Source organism: Clavelina lepadiformis, chromosome 4, assembly GCF_947623445.1.
Source record: "Clavelina lepadiformis chromosome 4, kaClaLepa1.1, whole genome shotgun sequence".
Classification (NCBI taxonomy): domain Eukaryota; kingdom Metazoa; phylum Chordata; class Ascidiacea; order Aplousobranchia; family Clavelinidae; genus Clavelina; species Clavelina lepadiformis.
In genome coordinates, this window is record NC_135243.1 from 6,378,157 (window position 1) to 6,397,246 (window position 19,090).

Genomic DNA, 19,090 nt, shown 5'->3' on the forward strand with positions numbered 1-19,090 from the left:
GCAGAACAATTCGCTGTTGAATATTTTCCCCAACAAAGGTGCGCTGAAGTATAAAACAACTTAACGCCACACATAACACCATGCGATGTTTTCGTTCGATACAAACATAAATGTTCGTGCACGGATTCGAAAGCGCAAGAATCACGTTAAATCGGGAAATACTTTTTACGTTTGCAGATGTCTTTGTCTGGACTAAAAAAGAGGAATGGATATTCCGGTAGCGAAATAGCTGTTTTGGACAAATATGCTGTTTGTTACCAAACAGGTTTAGTCAACACTTAATATTCGCTGAACTGACGGGAACTATATACGCAAGTTTATCATTGCACCACCAAGTTAGTTGTTAAGTCAGCGATGGCGTTATAACGAACAATGGTTTTTTGGACGCCACGATGACCTTTACTAGGACTAGCGGTCCGCTAAACATAGGAACATCAGACCTGTCATATGTTTAAAGGAGGAAGTGTAGTAAAAATAGTGCTATGGTTGTTGTGTTTTCTGCGCACTAAGCAGCTTTGATGGAGCGTAATAAGCAGCTCAGTACCTCTTTCAACAGCGAAGGTTGCCTCAGCCTAAACTAATCCCAACATAGCATTGTTTGGCAGCTTTACAATGCAGAGTGTGTCAAAGGTTTGTATTTACTACAGGATGGGTTGTGTATGAAGCCAGCAGATTCTTCATTATGGTAATTACACAATTTCAGACAAAGAATTTCGAGAGTTCAGACGAAGATACTTGCATGAGAAATCTGCATTGATCTGCAAAGGCATAGGCAGTAGTGTTTATACCGTACATTTTTTGTGTCATATCATGTTTGTTTGTCCGTATACTTACATGCAAATGACTCCATGTAACATTAAACAAGCTCTTTCATAGTGTGGCTAGTTTAGAATTAAGACTGAGACCCCCCGTTGTTTCCCCAAAAAATGCTTTTCTCTTTTGCCTATATGTTTTTTTCAATGTTATTGAGTAACTTATGGTAACGAATATTCTTGAACACAGTAAGTTTAGACAGATGAGTTTGTTGGGTCCATGTATAAACACAAGGTTCAAGTATGGTTTACTATGTAAGTTGTTTTTTGTTTATAGATATAACTCTTTGTTAAGAAGGAAAAATTGTTGCGTATTGCAATGACCACTACCGTGTCAGCCCTTTCAGTTCCTCTGTTGAATGGTAGTTCGCATGAACCGCTAAAACCACTTTGGAGACGTTTAGACTGGATTATACCGGTATCGATCAACATCTTTTTGATATTTCTGACGTTTTGGATCTTCTTCTCTTTGGTCCATTATGGAATACGTAACAATAAGTGGAAAAAGATGAAAAGAAGAAACGACCTGAAACTGAGTAGCGGAATCATCTATTCGTCAACAATTTTCTGTGCTTTCGCAGCCTTATGTAGGCTCACTGCCAGTCAAATGTCGTTTTCGGTCGGATTAGGAGGAGGCAAAGATGTTGAATGCGAAAGGATTTCTGATGCGCTTCGCTCGTTGTATTGCATAATGCTATTTTCAGGGTATGTATTCCTATGGCTCCGCCAGCGCATCTTCTACAAGCATAACATGATGCAAGTCAAGTTTAACTGCTTGCTGAAGGTTTTCAGCTTTACAAGTATCTTCCTCTTGTTTACTTCCGGGCTGTGCGTGCTCCTGTTCCAATCGGTGCCAATCACACATCCGTCCTCAGTTGACGGGTGCATATTCATGCCAGGAAATGAAGATAACAAAACGTCGACGCTGATCATTGGTTCAGTGTTTGTTACACTCGGTCAAGCAATGCTCGTGTTCTTGTTTATCTATCCGCTCAAGCGTTTTATCTGCGAAGGTTCTTGTTTGATGTTGGCGTTGAGCACCACGGATGCCAGGGATTCGAGAACAGAATTCTCCTCCGCCGCACAGAGCTCTTTCAACGCGGAAAACTCTCACTACCAACCATCTAATCCTTCCTCGGATGCGGCTGAAGGGTCTGAACATCCGGTGACTTTGCCGCGTTTGAGATCCAGAAGATCACCTACTATGAAAACGACCAAGGTTGTGAGCAGGATAATGCTCAGAACGATCATCTTCGCAATCATCTCTGTCATTACCGACGTTTTACTCCTCATCATCACTTACTATGCTCTGCCTAAGGATGGCAACCGAAGGGTCTCCAACATTCTTTACGACCTTAACACCTTCGGGAACCTGATGCTGGTCATATGTTCATTCTCATCCTACAGTGAAATGCTGGCGTCACCTTGTCACCGACAGACGTTACAATGATCTTAGAAACTTATATTCTAAGCTCTTTGCTTCTCTGCAACCACCGGGACATCAGTAATAAATCTGTGTTGTCGACATTGTTGTTTGTTGCAAGAAAGCCGTACTCGAAAGGCTTATGTCGATGAGGTTGTGATTTTAAGTTGAGGCATAATTTGTTAAAGTCTTTTCACTGGAAGAGTGTAAAAATCATTTAAATGACATACCTATCATTAAACTCATAACCCTCATATGTTCCGATGTTCATTGTTCAAAAAAAAACGTACTTGAATCTTTCCATTGTGCTTATTTCCACAAATTTAAAATAACTTGATTAGCTTCATTTTATTTTCATAAATTGGCTCACTTGTAAATGTCATTACTGTTTGCTGTTTACTAGCCATAGCACTTACACTTTAATCATACTAGTTATAAAATCGATACGTTATATCTGTCTGGCGCCGAATAGTGGCAAATCAAGCATCTATGGAGAAAGAAAAAACACTAATAAATTTACTCCTGAATGATTGAGCAATTGTTTTATCTTAAGCCGTTATTTGAACGTGCGATGGCTATGATGGATATCTATAGGCCACTGAAAAATGTGGGTAGACCTAATCCCAACAGTTTTGTTATTTATCAGTGATTCAAAGGTTATAAATAAAAATATCTCGTGTTGCAGTTTAAAAAATAAAACACTTGATTGAAATTTTGATTGCAGATATCGACTGGTTTATATTCTTTAAACTTTTAGTTGTTTTTTACCAATGCTCTTTAAATTACTTTTAGACGGAAGTTATCATCTACCACACATTACGTCAAAGAGTGGTTACTAATGACAACGAAGCACTTTTACTTCCTTGTTAGCTATCACGTGAAGTTGTTGCGTGAACAAAAAGTGAAAAATGAAAATTAGTTGAAATGTTGTAAAACTCAATATAAAAAAGTTGGTTTAATTAAAACAATTGCTATCTTGAAGGGCAAACTTCTTGTTTTTTTACAAAATATTGTACACATGAAACGAAAGGGCTTCCCTATCAATTCCATCAAAGAAATAAAAAAAATTTAGGAACATAACGAAAAATTCTGAAATAACATTATCAACGAACGGAATGTGACCAACAGCGTATAGTTAAGTATCGAAAAGATACTTTAACCTGTGCCAATGGGGAAGCTGTTTGGACCAATTTGAGCTAAATTATTGCGATAATGATATTTTTCTGTAATTCATATAAAAATGCATTCCATAACAAAAAAATTCTAAATTTTATTTTAAACGTGTGTTTATTTTTATGCCAATAATTTAATAAGTCTTTCAATCATTTTCTTTACCCAAATACTTTGATAGCTATAAGGCCATATTTTCTTACTCCACAGCAAGTGGCTAAAAGTTTGGAAATGTTGCCTCCTAAAGTTCAATAAAAATCTTATAGTTTTGTGATTTTTTCTTAAAGTGTTATTGATGTGTGCCATTATGAAATTAAAATCTTGAAAAGTTAATGAAAACTTATCCATTTATCAACAGAAACTGCATGCGCTCACTCAAAATCAAATTCCGTAGGTTTAATGACTTGCTTTTTGTTGGCCAGAAGAGCAACCATGTTATAAAACATGAATTCTTCCCCTGCAAAGCCATTGCCCAGGATGCCTCAAAAATATCATCAATCCGATGGCATATTTCCACATGGATCAGGATCCTTCTGTGCTATGTTCATGCAAAGAAGTTAAAGAGTCGGTGCCATCCACCGCACAAAACAGAAAACAACAGCAGCATACACCAATCAACTTCCTTGAAAAGTAGCATAGATAATTATGTCATTCTCTTTCCGTTCGTAGAAAATGATCACGAGTTGGTTGGCACTTGTCCATAAGATTCATTTCTATAGTTACTTTTTTCCATAGACACAGGCTAAACCCACACAACGCATCTCCCTTGCATTTCCAACCTCAAATAACTATATTTCCAGATCTCATTTACGATGACTAATATAGTGACTGGTTCGTAATGTATAATGTAATACGAGGAAGAAATCGTTGTTTGATTTTGCAATCTGGTGATGAAATATATACGTTTCAGGTTTACCGGTTTCGAAATTGATAATTAATTTATTGCACCATTGGTACTAATGCACAGTGCAGCTTTGTGCAGAATATAATGGAGTTAGAAGTAAATGGTCGACCTGTGTAATTGCATTTTTTGATGTTTTATGCATGTATAACTTAATTATTGGAAGGTAAATGTAGAATAATTTTGCATCAATAGTTACGTACATGTCGGTTTAGATTAGTCACAATAGCGTAAACGGGACGTTGATATAAAATATCTAGTCTATCTTCCGGAGCTATGATTAAGCGTAATAATTTAAGTAGTGACATATACTGCGTTGGTGGAATTATTTAGGCTATGTCGAACAAACAACAGTAACAACATTATTTCGTTGTTGCTATTAGTACGCGTGTGGCTTATGAATCGCTTGCTATAAAGAATGCAGTTTGATTAAGCTTATAGTTTAAAAATCGAACTTCTACTTGACAGAAAAATTTTCCAGTCAGAAAAAGAAAATCAAACTATGACTAAAATCAACAACGTTTATCGAGCTCTTGTATTTATCAAAGCAGACTATTACTTCGTCAGTGACATTGTAGGCTCCTAGCTGCTGTTTCTCAGTCGCTTATTGAAGTTTTCGTGATTCATTGTTTAAAAAAACTTTTGTGGAACTTAGGCTTATCTAATTAAAAGCTTTGCTGCACTTGAGTCATATCACGACTTTTCCGAAGTGTCACGCAGAAAACAAACAAAACATCACAAGATGTAACGTGACGTCACGAAACGTAATAAAAACTCTGTAACGACTAAAAATGCACAACCAGTTACCATCACTAGCTGAGATATTTATATTGGTGTTTATTTCTTGGTAGTTTTATGTTTTGCAAAGTTTTGACCACTTCTGAACGGAAATTCCTTGTAGCATTATTGCTATAATTAGCATTTCAAAGAATGTTTAGAAGGAAACGTCAACCGAGAGCAAAAAGGTTCGATTAAGTTTTCATTTTGCATGTGAAAATGTAGATACAGCACCGCAACAGATATCAAAGGATACTTACTCCATCACGCTCCTTTCCTATTGCATGTTAGTAAAAAATTGAGTAAATGTATAAAGACACTAAAATGTACATGTTTGAAAGCCTAACAATTTTGGAATTTGGCAATAGTACGAGTAGTTTGTTTTGGTAAACAAGCTGACAATTTTTTTACATTTTTATCTCATTTTTTTGCATGCAGCCAAAATTGGCTGACTCATGTTCATAATGCATTGCGTCCCTTAAACGTTAAAAACATCTACAACGGAGAAGCAGAAGCGCAAGATGTATTTCTGGCTGCTATAAACTTTGCAATCACGTTTCTTTCGTTTTTTGTAATAAAGCAAGTGTCAAAATAAAGTAATCCATTAATCATTTTCGGAAGACGGCACTTTGTTTGCCAGGCAGTGCTCCGCAGCATGAGCCTGAATAACACATGTTTGGTGTGCTAGATTTAGAAAAAGCTTGTTCACGAGTATTGGCTGGTTTGACACAAAACGTTTGAGGCGTTCGGTTGTTATTAAATGACTCTTGAGTAAAATTATATGGCCAAGAAGTTTGAAATATTAACAAATAAATGCATTAAATGCATATTAACAAATAAATATTATAAATGCAAATATTCCAGCTCTAAGTGGATATGACAAAAGTAATTTATTTCTAAAAGAAAGTTTTGTTGCAGTCAAGCAGAAAATTCAAGAAAGGATGAATTAAAAGCTGTTACTAAGACAAACAGAGCTGCAGTAATTTAACTGTAGTTTTATGTTTCAAAGTGTAACGCATAGTTATATCTTTTGCTGTAAAATGAACGTGACCATCGCCACCAACGTCACAGATGTTGAATACTTTCGAGAGCAGCATTACGATTGGATACTGGCAGTGTTTATTACGTCACTCTTGATGGTTTTCACGCTATGGATTATATTCTCGCTTTCACATTACGGCATCAAAACTAGGACGTGGTCCAGGTCACAGCTGAGAAACGCAGACAAACTCAGTGGTGGCATCATCTACACGTCTACTTTGTGCTGTGCAATTATGTCTTTGATACGGTACATCAGCAGCCTTGTAGGTTACAACGTGGGCTTTGGGACCTCGGCAACAGACATGGACGCTTGCGAGAGAATTTCTGATGCCCAGTTTGCAATTTATTGCCTGGTTCTCTTCTCGGTTTATATCTTCTTGTGGTTACGACAAAGAGTCTTCTACGATAACGAGATGCTCAACACAAATTTCAGTACAACCTTGAAGTTTTTCAGCGTGGTTAGTATCGTCCTTATATTCGTTGCTGGGATTGGAGTAATTTTAATATCCGCCTTACCGCAAACGTACCCATCTTCCCTAAAAGGGTGCACCTATCAAGCTTCAGACAAAGGTCTCGACGACGCGTCGTGGATAGCCGGTGGCGCAGTTTTGGTCTTGGGGCAAACGATTCTCGTCGCTCTTTTTATTTACCCACTTCAAAAGAACGTTGAGCTAAGTTGTAGGCCAACGAGTTTCTTCTCAAGATGTTTAAAGCGACGGCACGATGAGGATACCTCGGTACAGTTCCAAGAGTCCAACAGAGACGGGAGGAATCCAAACATCCGACAAAATAGCTACGGTGACTCCATTCAAGTCATATCGATCGCGACGAATTTCAATCAAAGCAACAACCAAGCCCGGCCAACATTTCGGCGAAACCTTTCTAAACGTTCCACGGCCAGGGTAATAAGGATTATGAGGCGTACAATTATCTTTGGAGCTCTGTCAATTTTCAGCGACATAGCTTTGCTGCTAGTGTCAACCTTTACTGTCGACGGCACAGCTGAGCACAGAAGAATGTCCTTGACGATATATGATGTCAATGTTTTCTTGAACCTCATGCTTGTCATCTGTTCCTTCCTTTCGTACAAAGACATGCTCATGTCGCCATGGAAACGCAGCGTCAGCGAGAACAATTCACAGGTCTCTGGTTCCAACAGCAACTAATTCTACCGTAGAAACATCGTTGGATGTTCGATGTAACAAAAGCACAACTTATTCCCAATCTCCTAACCGAAACATTGTTATTGTTATGTGATGGTTAAGATTTTGTGTATTTAAATGTATAAATATTTTCGATTTTACTTAATTATTATAACATGCATTTAAATATTTTTTTCTGTTTTCCCTGATTTGGGCACAGAAATAATCTGTGCAATCCTCAAAGCGTGCCAAAATATGCAAAATTTGTCAGACAGTTTATTTTTTATTGATCATAATATATTATAAAATCTTTATGGTTTAGTGGTTAATGTGCACGCAAAGGTATGGCATGTGGCGTTTAGCGTACTGCTGTATTCGATAATGTTTTTCAAGAACCTATTGCTGTAAGGTTTTTCATTTTTGCTGTAAATTGTAATTCCATTTTCCTTTGAGATTGTCATTTCGCTGTATTAGCGTGATCACGTAATCGTAGCAACAATCATCCTTTCATGCAATAATCACTGTCGAAAAATTCATGCAAAAAATTGTACCCTTTATCACCTATGCCACGTGATTAAACATGTCTAGAAAAAGTTTAATTTCATTCATTATTAACTCAAGCGTCATGCCAACACACCATCACGTGTTAAAAGTCGAACATGTCTAACACGTAATCTAGAAAATTCAGGACTCATTATACGTCATACTTTAACAATTAGCGTTCTTTCGTAAGTACAGAGAGTTGTAAACTGTAAGATATATGTCGATGAACTATTTATATGGGCGTGTCGTTATGCAAGTTATGCCTAAACGAATAAATTAAATTCACACCCACGAAAATAGAACAATGATGTATTGGTTTCTAATTTTGGCGTGAAGTGATTATCAAACATCGCTGCTTCTGTTTCTTGCTATATATGGATGTAGCAAGTGGACTTTTATCAAACAATAAAGACGGGCTTGACATAGAATGATGCTATAAAAAAAAATCACCGCAAGCTAGCAGTAGAGGATTTCGCCCCGACACTGAACGACTCATGCTGTTGTCATTCAAGCGTGCAAATTTATACGCACAACTACTGTACGTTCTTGTGCGATCGTCTGAGCATTTACAAGGTCATATCTTCCTAGGAAACGTTGTGTTTTGGTAAACTTTCTGTTTTTGGTAAACAATCTTAAATAACGGAAAACCTGACTTGCTTAGCTTGGTAACAAAAGTTGACTTTCGCAAAAAGCAGAAATAGATTTCTTGATGTTTGTAAGTCGTTCTAGTATGACGTCATAAATATAATGACAACGTTCAATGTCATCCGAGTTAATTAAATCTACGAGTCGCCTCAGGCTAGTACATTTCTGCCAGTAATTTGTTGTGCGATTAGCAGCTTCGCCAGTTCACGCAAGCAATGTTGGTCAGTGGTACTGCTGCAGCTTTTGCAGGCTATTGTAGTTCCAAGTCTCTGCACTAGAATACCTAAATTTAAAAGGTGTGATTGTTGTGTTACTTTAAAGTATCATGGAATGTATGCTTAGGTTTAACGCTTGAATGTATGCTTTTTTATAATCTAAGTTGCTGACCTCAACTAAGTAGGGAAGAAAAAATACAAACAACGTTAAACCTTTTGGGGAGGTACTGTAAGCTGCAACGCCATTAAAGAATGTTATTATAGTTATGTACAGTAATGGTTTAATTACATGCAATAATTGAAAGGCAACAAAAGCGATAGTAGAGTACATAAAGACCCCATTCAAGTTAGGCACGGTATACCGGAAGTAGTTGTATCATGCAATATCCGTTTAAGTCGATGCCCTACCTATGAAGCGCTGAAGTAAGGTGTAAACGAAAGGCGTTAACAGTAAAAAGCTTTACGTTAGTTTGAAAGGTAAACATGCAAGATAGCCCAGCAACTGAGTAAGATATTGTCGTCACACGTCGTTGAAGAAAATAAAGTGATAGACGAGAATCGCTCAAGCGTAAAGAGCATATCGGTCTGTTTTTTATGAGACCTGAGCGTTGTTTGTCTCTTGGAGCTGAACCTTCGAGCTGTTATGACCTAATTTACACAAAGCTTTTTACAGAACGCCTGCGGTCGGTTTTAGACTCGGCTTTAGCATAGCTGTAAGTATTATATCTTTAAATATGCCATTGGCTCCCAAGAGGTTTTTTAATCACGCACGTAATCGTCAAAAGTTACGGTGGTAATGCAAAAGGACCGATTGACTTTCACTTATTGTATTTCATTATGAACCTTTAGGTAATATTCTTACACACAGGCAACGTGATAAGTTACGCTTGTCCAATGATTTATTCAGGAGTGTACACGATCAATAGACAATCGACCGAAGCTTCGTATCACCATAAACGTGCCGCAAAGTCACAAACATAGGACATTTTAAGCTTCTTGGCGAAGTACCTATAGAATAAGAATGTACTTGCAATAAAGTTTGATACTTCAGCGAGGAAGCTAAATAGCAATGTTGGCGGAACATTAATCCTTCAGTTCTAGTGCTAACTAAAAATAATTACTGATATGTACTGTAATTTTTCAAATAGAAGCCGCTGCTACTATTTTTTATTTTTGATCACGCACGACTTCTATTTTTTAATCAGATCATCAAACGATCGAACTCTTTTACTGTGCTGCCAATCCTATAGCAGAAGCTCGTGTGTGTGAACGATTTTCAATAGAGTAATACTCTAGCATCGTTCCTTGCTGCTTCTAATCAAGGAAATACTGTACATGTTATTGATACTTCGTCAGTAATGCCGCTGCATTTTATGCTTTCATTTCCGTTGCTTTTTGAAAGGTATGCTGTTCAGATAAATTAAAAATTAGGTCAAGCAATGACAGAGCTCAGACGTCTCGTGAATAAATGGGTCAGCGTGGACGGCGTATTGGCCCCTAAACCTGTCCCAGTGCTCAAGTTCTCCCGACGATTGTCTACGTCCAGCCTAGATAGCGTCTGCACTTGTGAGCACAGCAGAGACCCGTTTCATAGCGTGGTGGAGCTGCACGGTTCTGTATACGTTGTTGGTGGAACAAGGACTTGTGAAGACGGTTGTCGTTTTAGGTAAGATATAAAGCGCTATTATCAGGGTTGCCATACCGTCCTTATTTATAAGATTTGTCCTTATTTTAAAGGTCCGTGTCTTAGAAAATATGTTTGTCCTTATTTATAAGAAATGTCCTTATTTTCACTTTCGTCCTTATTTTTAGGGCGGATGTGGGCACTTTTGTCCTTATTTTGGGCATTTTGTCACCTTACGATACCATTTTGTACCAAAGAGATACCAAAATTATGAACATGCAGATAGTGTCTTGTTTTTTTTTTTTTTTTTCTTAGGAACATTGGGTGCTTTCTGTTGTTGTACACTGTTTAAGGTGGTATTCCTCGTTGATTTTCTAGTCGTCCTTATTTTTGAGTTGAGACTGATGGCAACCCTGGCTATTATAGATGTCTGCATGTTACCAGCACACCGACAGCTGTCATTTAAGCATCTACCGTGTCGGCTTGTCGTTACTACCGTAAAATCTTTTTGTTATAGCATTGCATAAATTACGCCATAAATGGTTGTTTAAAATCTTAAACAAGTTTGCGTTTAGCAGCACCAAGTTTAGTAAATTCAGTTACATTCTTAATGTTTCATACTTCAAGTCGATCCCTGAAACGCTACGATCCACGAACGGATAGTTGCGCCAAACTGTCCGACATGCACGTCAGGAGGGGAGACTTCGTGGCCTGTACATCCGGTGAACAGATTTACGTGTTTGGAGGAAGAAATCGACACGGAATAATGGACATCTGCGAAAGATACGACCCTTCTGCGGATAAGTGGGAGTTCGTGTCTAAGTTGCCCGAGGTAATATACATTGATCGCTTTGACTGCAATGTTTTCTTTTGTACCCAAGCGTGTCGTATTCTAGGATTTGTAGCGTACGTGCTAGAAATGGTAAGATTTAACGAGATACAGGTTATGCTACTAGCACCAAACCGCTAAATGCTGGCTGTTTCTTTTTAACAGCCGACTTACATGGCGGCGGGCGTGCCAATGGACGGAAATATTTATCTATCGGGCGGTTTTGGAGAGTTTGAAGCGAAGGGCGCTATGTTTCGTTACAACACTGCAAAAGACGAATGGACGAAGCTAGACTCTAACATGATGGCCGAAAGGGGATATCACGTCATGCTGAAGGGGGCCGATAGTTCTTTGTGGGTGATAGGCGGAGTGGATAACCCTTTTTCGGGCCGAAATGTCTGGGAGATCGAAGCGTTTGACACAACGGCTAAAAATTGGCAGCTGATGGGTCGCTCCTTTCCAAACCAGCTCTTTGACAACACCATGCGGCTGAACGGTTTAGTGGACGAAAATGGCGACATTTGTGTCTTTGCAGTGACAGATCCCGATCATTACCCAAAGATGAAGTATAGCCCACGTAAACGCACCTGGTCGGAGATAGAGAGACTTTCTAATCTGTCTGAGCTTGATGTCGACACTTAATCTCATTTCGGTTTTCTTTGATGGTTTGGGATTTTATGTCTCATGCGTTTTTGCTTCTACTAACGCTTGTACTTTTTATCCCAATATGTTGCTTGTTATACTGCTGAACAATATTTTTGTGAATAGCTGAATTCTCAGTATTTCTGGCCGGATTTAACCACCGTTTAAAATAATTTATGTGCTCCTGTCCTGTCAGTTGTCACGACGGTGCTGTATTTTTTTTATATGGTGTCACAGCCCGGTATTCCTATGTGCATGGTGTCACATCTTTCGCAAGTTGCTAGCTTCTGCCACGGCCGACACATGCTTCTGTGTTATTGTTGTTGATTTTGATATTATTGACTTGAAGCACCAACTCTAGCTTTAAACGTAGGGACATTGCCAATTAGACAAAACCTTTGTTTAACTTGAATTCTAGACGTAGTGAGCATTGTCGTATAATGTTGTACAGTTGTATAGTTCTTATCAAGTTAGTATTATTTTTGTTACTGAAATTATAATTATCAAGGATTAATCGCGGAAACCTGACAAATTGTACATCTCACGAATGCAAGTGTACCTTATTTCTTTGCAAACAAGCGGTATTGCACCTAATGAAACATTGCAAACTTTAGCGCGTTCCGTCACAAAATTATTATTTTTCTCCCACTAGGCTGAATGCGTGCCAGATTATACTCATATCTTGTACTGCGCGATGACTGCTATAACCCGGACCACGGACAAATGTTTTGGTACAAAGACTATTGCTGCAGTGGTTATTAATTGAGTTGAAGTGTTTCTTTAAATTACCGGTAGTTGAAATTTGCCCGACCCACAAAATCGTAAGTTCGAGAACTGCTGTGCTAGATTTCTAGATGACCAATGCTGTAATTTGAGAACTGAATTGACCCCTTGGTGGCAGTAGTGAACAATACCGACAATAAACATTTCTTTATCAAACAGTGAATTAATTCTAAATTTGTGTCCTAGTTTGTAATATCTGGTTTTCGAAATTACAACACATGTACTTGCACTTTTCCAAAGACAACAAAAAATTGTCATTTAATCACTCTGAAAAAGCCAACCCTAAATAAAGTTTAGGACGTCACTTTCAACTTGATATCTGTAATCTATGACAAAAAGCACGGAAAAGTCGCAAATGGCGTTAATCATTACCATATTCCATTTAGATAAACCCGTGTTTGTATTTTTTGGTGTAAGTGTCGGGCCCTTAAGCAAAATAACCTTCAAAATTTGGAAACCCTGTAATCGCCAGTGCTATAAATCGCTGTAAACCAACAGGAATTAGCTCCAGCCCTTTCAAATTGCACCGCTCAAGTTGATTAGTTCGCACGAACGACAATCTAAGTATAGCTTAAGATTATATCTGTATGAAGAAGACGTCTTCACGGCTTGCGCAATAAACATGTACACAAATATACATGTAATTATGTACAAATGAATATCAATCTAGACTTAAGATTTCAATATCAAGTTACAGCGCTATGTGCGTCATAAATGTATTGTTTTATGACTTTTCTACATCAAGTGACGGATGTAATCTGTTTTGGAAAGGATTGTCTTGTTTTGTGATACACAGCTACAGTACACATGTCGTAAACACACATTGCGTCATTAAAGCCTTTTTTGAAAAAGTTTCCGTCAGGTTAACGACAAGTTGACTTTCCTACGTGATTCTGCACAAAAGCCTTCCATGATAATGTTCTTATAATTACAAAGCCGACAACAGCGAGCAGTTGCAAACCAGATTGCTCTATGTCAAAGTTCGTTTTTGTTTGCCACACAGTACTGTAAATACAACTGTAAAAGCCTGTTTGAATTTAAAGCATGAATGGTAGGTTGAAATTGGACATCATTATTGCGTATTTTTGACAGTTATTAACTTTCAATGTCTACATTATTACCTGTTGCTGCCGCATAAAGCTGAGTTTATCAAAACTGTTGAGCGTGATGTCTGTAAAACTGTTAACGAAGGTAGCTTAGTCAGAAGTGACATTTTTAAATAATGACATAATAATGACCTGTATGTTTTACACACAAGGTCGTATTAACACTATCTTCATACTACGTTAATATAGTACCATTGGTTAAACTTAGCCATTTAGTTCCACAAACGAATGTTATTGCTGTCAAAATGATCTCGGTGTGATCAATGGTAATAATAATTATTTATAATACGCTGCATTAAAGACAGATATGTGGAGCATCTATGGTGTGATAATACATGAGCCTAAGACAGTGAAAATTTATGCTGTTTACTCTATTCAGGGTTATGCCACACAGGTTTCTGTACTGTGTCTGTTAACCGCTTTAACGAAAGCACCTCGATAGAATTGATTAAACAAAACCCAGCTGAAAAAGGGAAACAACGCGTCAATTGAACCGGCGCCATGTTGTTTTCGTCATACCACACGTACACTGCAGGCTTTGAGAAGAGGGTTGTTGATTGGTGGTTCTGTTGCGACAATAATGACGAACCTGTACCGGAATATTTTGGAAACATAGCCTAGGCTTGTGGTTGAAAACTCAGCCACTTTGTAGCAAGCAAAACTTAGCGTATCAAGACGGTTAAGACCATTTAAATCAAGTATATCTTGTCGATAGCTTTTTAGGCTGAGTTGCTGGAAACGCAGATTTACAGAAAGGGTTTCAAAGGCAAACGTTTTGGCCGGGAAGGTAGAGGCAAAAACCGTTACCCTGCTTTTGTGTACGATGGATGGCATATTAGCCTCAGCCTACGCACTTGTTTGACTTTATTGGCTTCCGGTAGCTTACATCAGTTGTGGACTAAAAGCCTGTTACGTATTCCTTACTTTGTTCATTAAATGAAGTTCAACAACTTGAATCACGCATTTCGTTACTTATTAACTTGTAGAAAAACATATTTGCAACTTTGTATAAATACTTGACAGGTTATAATTGTATGACATTCTGACATCCGGTACTGCATCAGTTGGAAATATATCGCCGCACCAAATATACTGCAAACTACACCGTATGAAATAGGACTAAATTTACAATGACGTCAGAAGAAGCAGAAGTAAAGAAATTCGCTCGAAAATGGGTGAGCGTGGACGGGGTCGTTGCTCCAAGGACTATTCCAATGCCGCGTCTGTCCCGGAGACTGTCCAGCAGTAGCTTGGACAGTGTTTTCACACCGGAACACAGCCGTGACCCGTTTCACAGCGTGGTGGAATTAAATGGGATGGTTTATGTGGTTGGAGGCACAAGGAGTTGCGGAGACGCATGCCGTTTCAGGTGAGATGTGGACATAGCAGTACTGTATTCGTTATGGGGATGCGTTTTTATCTAAATAATAACAACATCACCGAAATAAGTTGAAAATGGTCTTCATGATTCCACCGAAACAGTGGTTGTCAAACTGTGGGAATTGAGTTACGCAGTCGTTTGTTGGGGGTAACAAAGGTACTTGCTAAAGTACAGGCTGGTCCGCTACTGTTTTATATTTAATTTTGATTGCTGTTAATAAACTGTAAGTGTAAACAAACGCTGCATTCTTTTACTTTAAAAAGTGTTTTTTGTTTGACATCAATGTTCAAGTGAAATTAATATGGGGGCGTTTTATTTGCATGTAATGCAAATCATAAACATTGAAAAGTTAATGTTGTATATATTGTGAGTTTGGTATGCTGTCATATGTCTCCCATGAGAATAATCAGTTACACAACGGCAGTAAAATAGTGTTGATATGTTTTTAGTCGGTCCTTGATACGGTACGACCCAAGATCCGACGATTGCACCAAACTCTCCGACATGCAAGTTAGGAAAGGGGATTTTGTTGCTTGCGCCGATGACGATCGTATTTACGTTTTCGGCGGACGTAATCGACATGGCATTATGGACATTTGCGAAAGATACGACCCTGCAAAGGACAGATGGGATTTTATTTCAAAACTTCCAGAGGTATGCTTAAATTTTGTATTGCTACTTGCAGAGTTCTGACTGTATTATGTTACTTGTTACCCAAAGACAAAATGTTGTCTGCTGGCCAACGGTTAGACATTGATGCACACAACAACGCTTACTGCTTCATGCACACTTTACGAAGTTATTAACACCAGTTTGTCTTTACAGCCGACTTACATGGCGGCTGGTGTACCAGTTGACGGAAATATTTACATTTCTGGGGGTTTTGACGATTTCGAAGCAAAGAGCTGCATGCTTCGTTATAATCCAGCCAGCGACGAGTGGTCAAAGCTTAACTCACCCATGCTCGCGGAAAGGGGTTACCACGTTATGGTAATGGGTAAAGACGGTCGCCTGTGGGTCGTCGGTGGTGTGGATAACCCCTTTTCCGGTCGCAGCGTTTGGGAAGTCGAAGCGTTTGACCCTAAAGTTGAAAATTGGGAATTTGTCAGTCAAGTCCTTCCGAATCAGCTTTTCGATTCGACATTGAGGCTAAACAGCTTGGTTGATGACGAAGGCGACATTTGCGTATTTGCGGTCACTGATCCAGACAAATATCCAAAAATGAAATACAGTCCGGTGCAGCGAAAGTGGTCTGAAGTCGACAGACTTGCAGAAATCTCTGAATTAGACGTTGACAGTCCTTTTGATACCAATTAGACTTATTTATTTTATACCAATTGTAGGTACATATAATTAAATGTATTTCTGTATTTTGTTTTAAAGCCTATTCTTTTCTGCTTGACTGACCTTTCTCTACGTCTTTCCATTTCTTTTAGATTTCATATGTTTGTGTACAGTATTTGCAGGACTAAAAGGTAATTTTGTAATTAGTACAGCTTATAATACAGCACATACCAGTGTTACTAAAACAATTGATTACAGATTGTTGCATGTATTTATAAAGCTATGCTACATACTTGCTGTACGATCATTTTCTAAGCGATTTTGGCTTACATCAATTGCATGTCACCATTGTTCATTGCCGATCTTCGTGCTCGTCGGCTTCTACAGCATTTTTAAGATTGCGGCTTGTTTTAGTGTTTATTTAAACAATTGCATTACCGGTACAGTATGTCGTGTGACGAGCTATTGCATTCTGCCTGATTGTTTCGCTTCTGTTTCGTTTCTCGTCATCAAATGCATTAAAAATTGCACCACACAGTCACACACTGCATGCAACAAAGTATGTGTCAAGTTCAATTACAATTCCCAAATTTCCCTTTATTTTTGACAAAGGTTGCATCACTACCAGTAATCAGACGATCACCCGTTTTACCAGCGTGACCCAAAATAGCACTTGTTTACGATGACCCATCGTAACCCCGAATCCAACGTATGAGGTATTTAGTTAAATATGACTAAACGTATTTTTACAAAACGAGTTCGCGCGTCCCATACAGTGAAACATACTGTTACCAAGTACAAAAAAGAGTATAGCTAATAGGAAATTGATTCCATTGCCCTATATATAATACAATTAACTGTGAGCTCCTGTTGCTTATGACGAAGCTTTCCATAATTCTATTGTGTAAGATTTTCGATGCATAGTTTTACGACGGTTTACTAATACAATAACGAGTATGTCGAAATCCTGGGTCATTAAAAGGATACAAAGTCAGCAAAAAAAATCATCAGCAACTTAATCATTAACCATCAGCAAATAACACATAGCCTAACCATTGTTACGGGCAGCACAAAGCTATACAAAACCGATTTCACCAATCCGGTAATGAAAGAAAATTGATTAGTTTCCGATGTCGGCCGGTTTATTGATGACAAAGAAAATATATTTATCCATGTGTTTTGAAAGGTGTTTTCGACGACACTAATCCAGGTTTTGATAATCTCGCTATCTTTTTAAAGTTAACAGCATACTAGTAAGCAAAACAGAAGTAAATATGATCAAAGTAAATACATTTTTTCATTTCATGGTTACATCATTTATAAGGTGGCACATGTTATGTTTTCAGTTTAATCACGCGTAAACAATCTGATTGCTACACGGAGAGAGTAAACAATCTTTCAATAACCTAAACAGTTTGTTATGCTGCAATGCACGTTTCCAAACCACCTTCGTTTAAGTCATATAAGCGATTTGCTGAGTTGTAATGCCGTTGTAGAAAACATAGTCTTATGTTTGACAAATGTCTTTGCAGTATCAAAAATCTTCAAGTATCCTTTCAAATGTCAATAATTCGAACTGAAAACACTGAGTATTCCCATGCCACTGTTTGAATTCAGTCATCAACACCGGCCGCCATGATTGAAAACATCACGCCACGTTTCTTCTCGCTGCGCGAAGCAGCTATTATGACATCATCATCGCGATTGAAAACAACAATAAACGACGTGACGGCCGGCCCGTAACGGAATTTTCTACTCAAAACCGACTAAGATTAACGCCTCAAAAAGTCACCAATGGCAATCAAACAGCTGGTTTTGCGGTAAAAAAAACGTGGTCAACCAAAGCTGCAACAGAGATCCGGATGTTGTTGAACTTTATAGGTAACTATACGGACATCGATTTCTGATTTACGGTCTTTGTTTATAATGTGAGGAATGTTTTGATCGCTTCTGGCAAATTAACATACGCAATACCATGCGTAGATAAGGTAGATTTCGAAAGATACGCCAAAAACAACACTCCGTCTTGTGAGAAATGCACGATTTATTGTAAGTATAAACACGTTTACAAGAAACATGATGTAGACCTACTACGAGTTAGCTGTGCAGTGTCACACGATGCATATTTGTGTTCATAGCGACTTTCGTGTATAACTGCACTGTATTTTGGTGACAGCCAATGCATTAAACTGATTAAAGCAAAGTTATACAAGTTCCTCTTTTAAACTAAAACATACGTACGAATACGCAGCTCAACGTTACGTAACAAACTCTGCCTGGAATGTTTAGTGAAACATAAAAACGCCATTTTGGAGGCAAACAAATAAAGAAAGCAAACGCAGGATTTAAACGCGTGTTTTCGAAAGAAATATAATATTTTTCGGTTTTATTTAAATACCAAAAGAATTTGGCGTTTATCTTACGGCATTTGGTCTAATTCATCAAAACTTGAAACAAATTGGTAAAGTAAGTTAGGTCCTGTAATATTGGCGTACATGCGTTTGTCTTAGATTAGTGCAATGTTCTTCCTTTCATCTTTAGAATGGCGTTTAAGCACCTGTAACTACCGTATATTAAACGTACGCAAGCATTACCGGTTTAACATTATGGAAGCAAATATATGTCAAACGTAAAGGATTCTAATATAATAATAATTATAGGTTAAGCGAAAAATTATGCAAATGTTCAAATCATCCTATGAATTTGCTGGCTTTGATAATTATAATCCACACAATACAACGGAATAAGTTTCCTGATGTTCTTCGTCGTGGC

The 19,090-nt window shown here is 38.1% G+C and overlaps 4 protein-coding genes across 4 annotated transcripts; all 4 read left to right on the forward strand.

The window, feature by feature from the left end:
* Positions 1 to 1,036: 1,036 nt before the first annotated feature.
* On the forward strand, positions 1,037 to 3,063 carry LOC143453199 (uncharacterized). The gene has a single exon (XM_076954386.1). It carries the CDS (start codon positions 1,132 to 1,134, stop codon positions 2,260 to 2,262), a length of 1,131 nt encoding a protein of 376 aa, XP_076810501.1. The 5' UTR covers positions 1,037 to 1,131; the 3' UTR covers positions 2,263 to 3,063.
* A 1,934-nt stretch (positions 3,064 to 4,997) lies between these two features.
* Positions 4,998 to 8,224, forward strand: LOC143453098 (uncharacterized). The gene has a single exon (XM_076954245.1). It carries the CDS (start codon positions 6,082 to 6,084, stop codon positions 7,288 to 7,290), a length of 1,209 nt encoding a protein of 402 aa, XP_076810360.1. The 5' UTR covers positions 4,998 to 6,081; the 3' UTR covers positions 7,291 to 8,224.
* A 1,825-nt stretch (positions 8,225 to 10,049) lies between these two features.
* On the forward strand, positions 10,050 to 12,490 carry LOC143451688 (kelch-like protein 15). Its single transcript, XM_076952403.1, has 3 exons — positions 10,050 to 10,335; positions 10,921 to 11,125; positions 11,288 to 12,490. The coding sequence occupies exons 1-3, from the start codon at positions 10,109 to 10,111 to the stop codon at positions 11,762 to 11,764; spliced, it is 909 nt and encodes a 302-aa protein (XP_076808518.1). The 5' UTR covers positions 10,050 to 10,108; the 3' UTR covers positions 11,765 to 12,490.
* Positions 12,491 to 14,284: 1,794 nt separating this feature from the next.
* Positions 14,285 to 17,185, forward strand: LOC143451686 (kelch-like protein 36). The gene is made up of 3 exons (XM_076952402.1): positions 14,285 to 15,022; positions 15,484 to 15,688; positions 15,860 to 17,185. The coding sequence occupies exons 1-3, from the start codon at positions 14,784 to 14,786 to the stop codon at positions 16,349 to 16,351; spliced, it is 936 nt and encodes a 311-aa protein (XP_076808517.1). The 5' UTR covers positions 14,285 to 14,783; the 3' UTR covers positions 16,352 to 17,185.
* The last annotated feature ends 1,905 nt before the right edge of the window (positions 17,186 to 19,090 follow it).

Excerpts from the sequence above, each read along its gene's own strand:
- LOC143453199 (XM_076954386.1), top strand. The coding sequence starts at position 1,132 with ATGACCACTACCGTGTCAGCCCTTTCAGTTCCTCTGTTGAATGGTAGT.
- LOC143453098 (XM_076954245.1), top strand. The coding sequence starts at position 6,082 with ATGTTTCAAAGTGTAACGCATAGTTATATCTTTTGCTGTAAAATGAAC.
- LOC143451688 (XM_076952403.1), top strand. The coding sequence starts at position 10,109 with ATGACAGAGCTCAGACGTCTCGTGAATAAATGGGTCAGCGTGGACGGC. Across the intron at positions 10,336-10,920 it reads GAAGACGGTTGTCGTTTTAG|TCGATCCCTGAAACGCTACG; the intron begins GTAAGATATAAA and ends TCATACTTCAAG. Across the intron at positions 11,126-11,287 it reads TCGTGTCTAAGTTGCCCGAG|CCGACTTACATGGCGGCGGG; the intron begins GTAATATACATT and ends TCTTTTTAACAG.
- LOC143451686 (XM_076952402.1), top strand. The coding sequence starts at position 14,784 with ATGACGTCAGAAGAAGCAGAAGTAAAGAAATTCGCTCGAAAATGGGTG. Across the intron at positions 15,023-15,483 it reads GGAGACGCATGCCGTTTCAG|TCGGTCCTTGATACGGTACG; the intron begins GTGAGATGTGGA and ends ATATGTTTTTAG. Across the intron at positions 15,689-15,859 it reads TTATTTCAAAACTTCCAGAG|CCGACTTACATGGCGGCTGG; the intron begins GTATGCTTAAAT and ends TTGTCTTTACAG.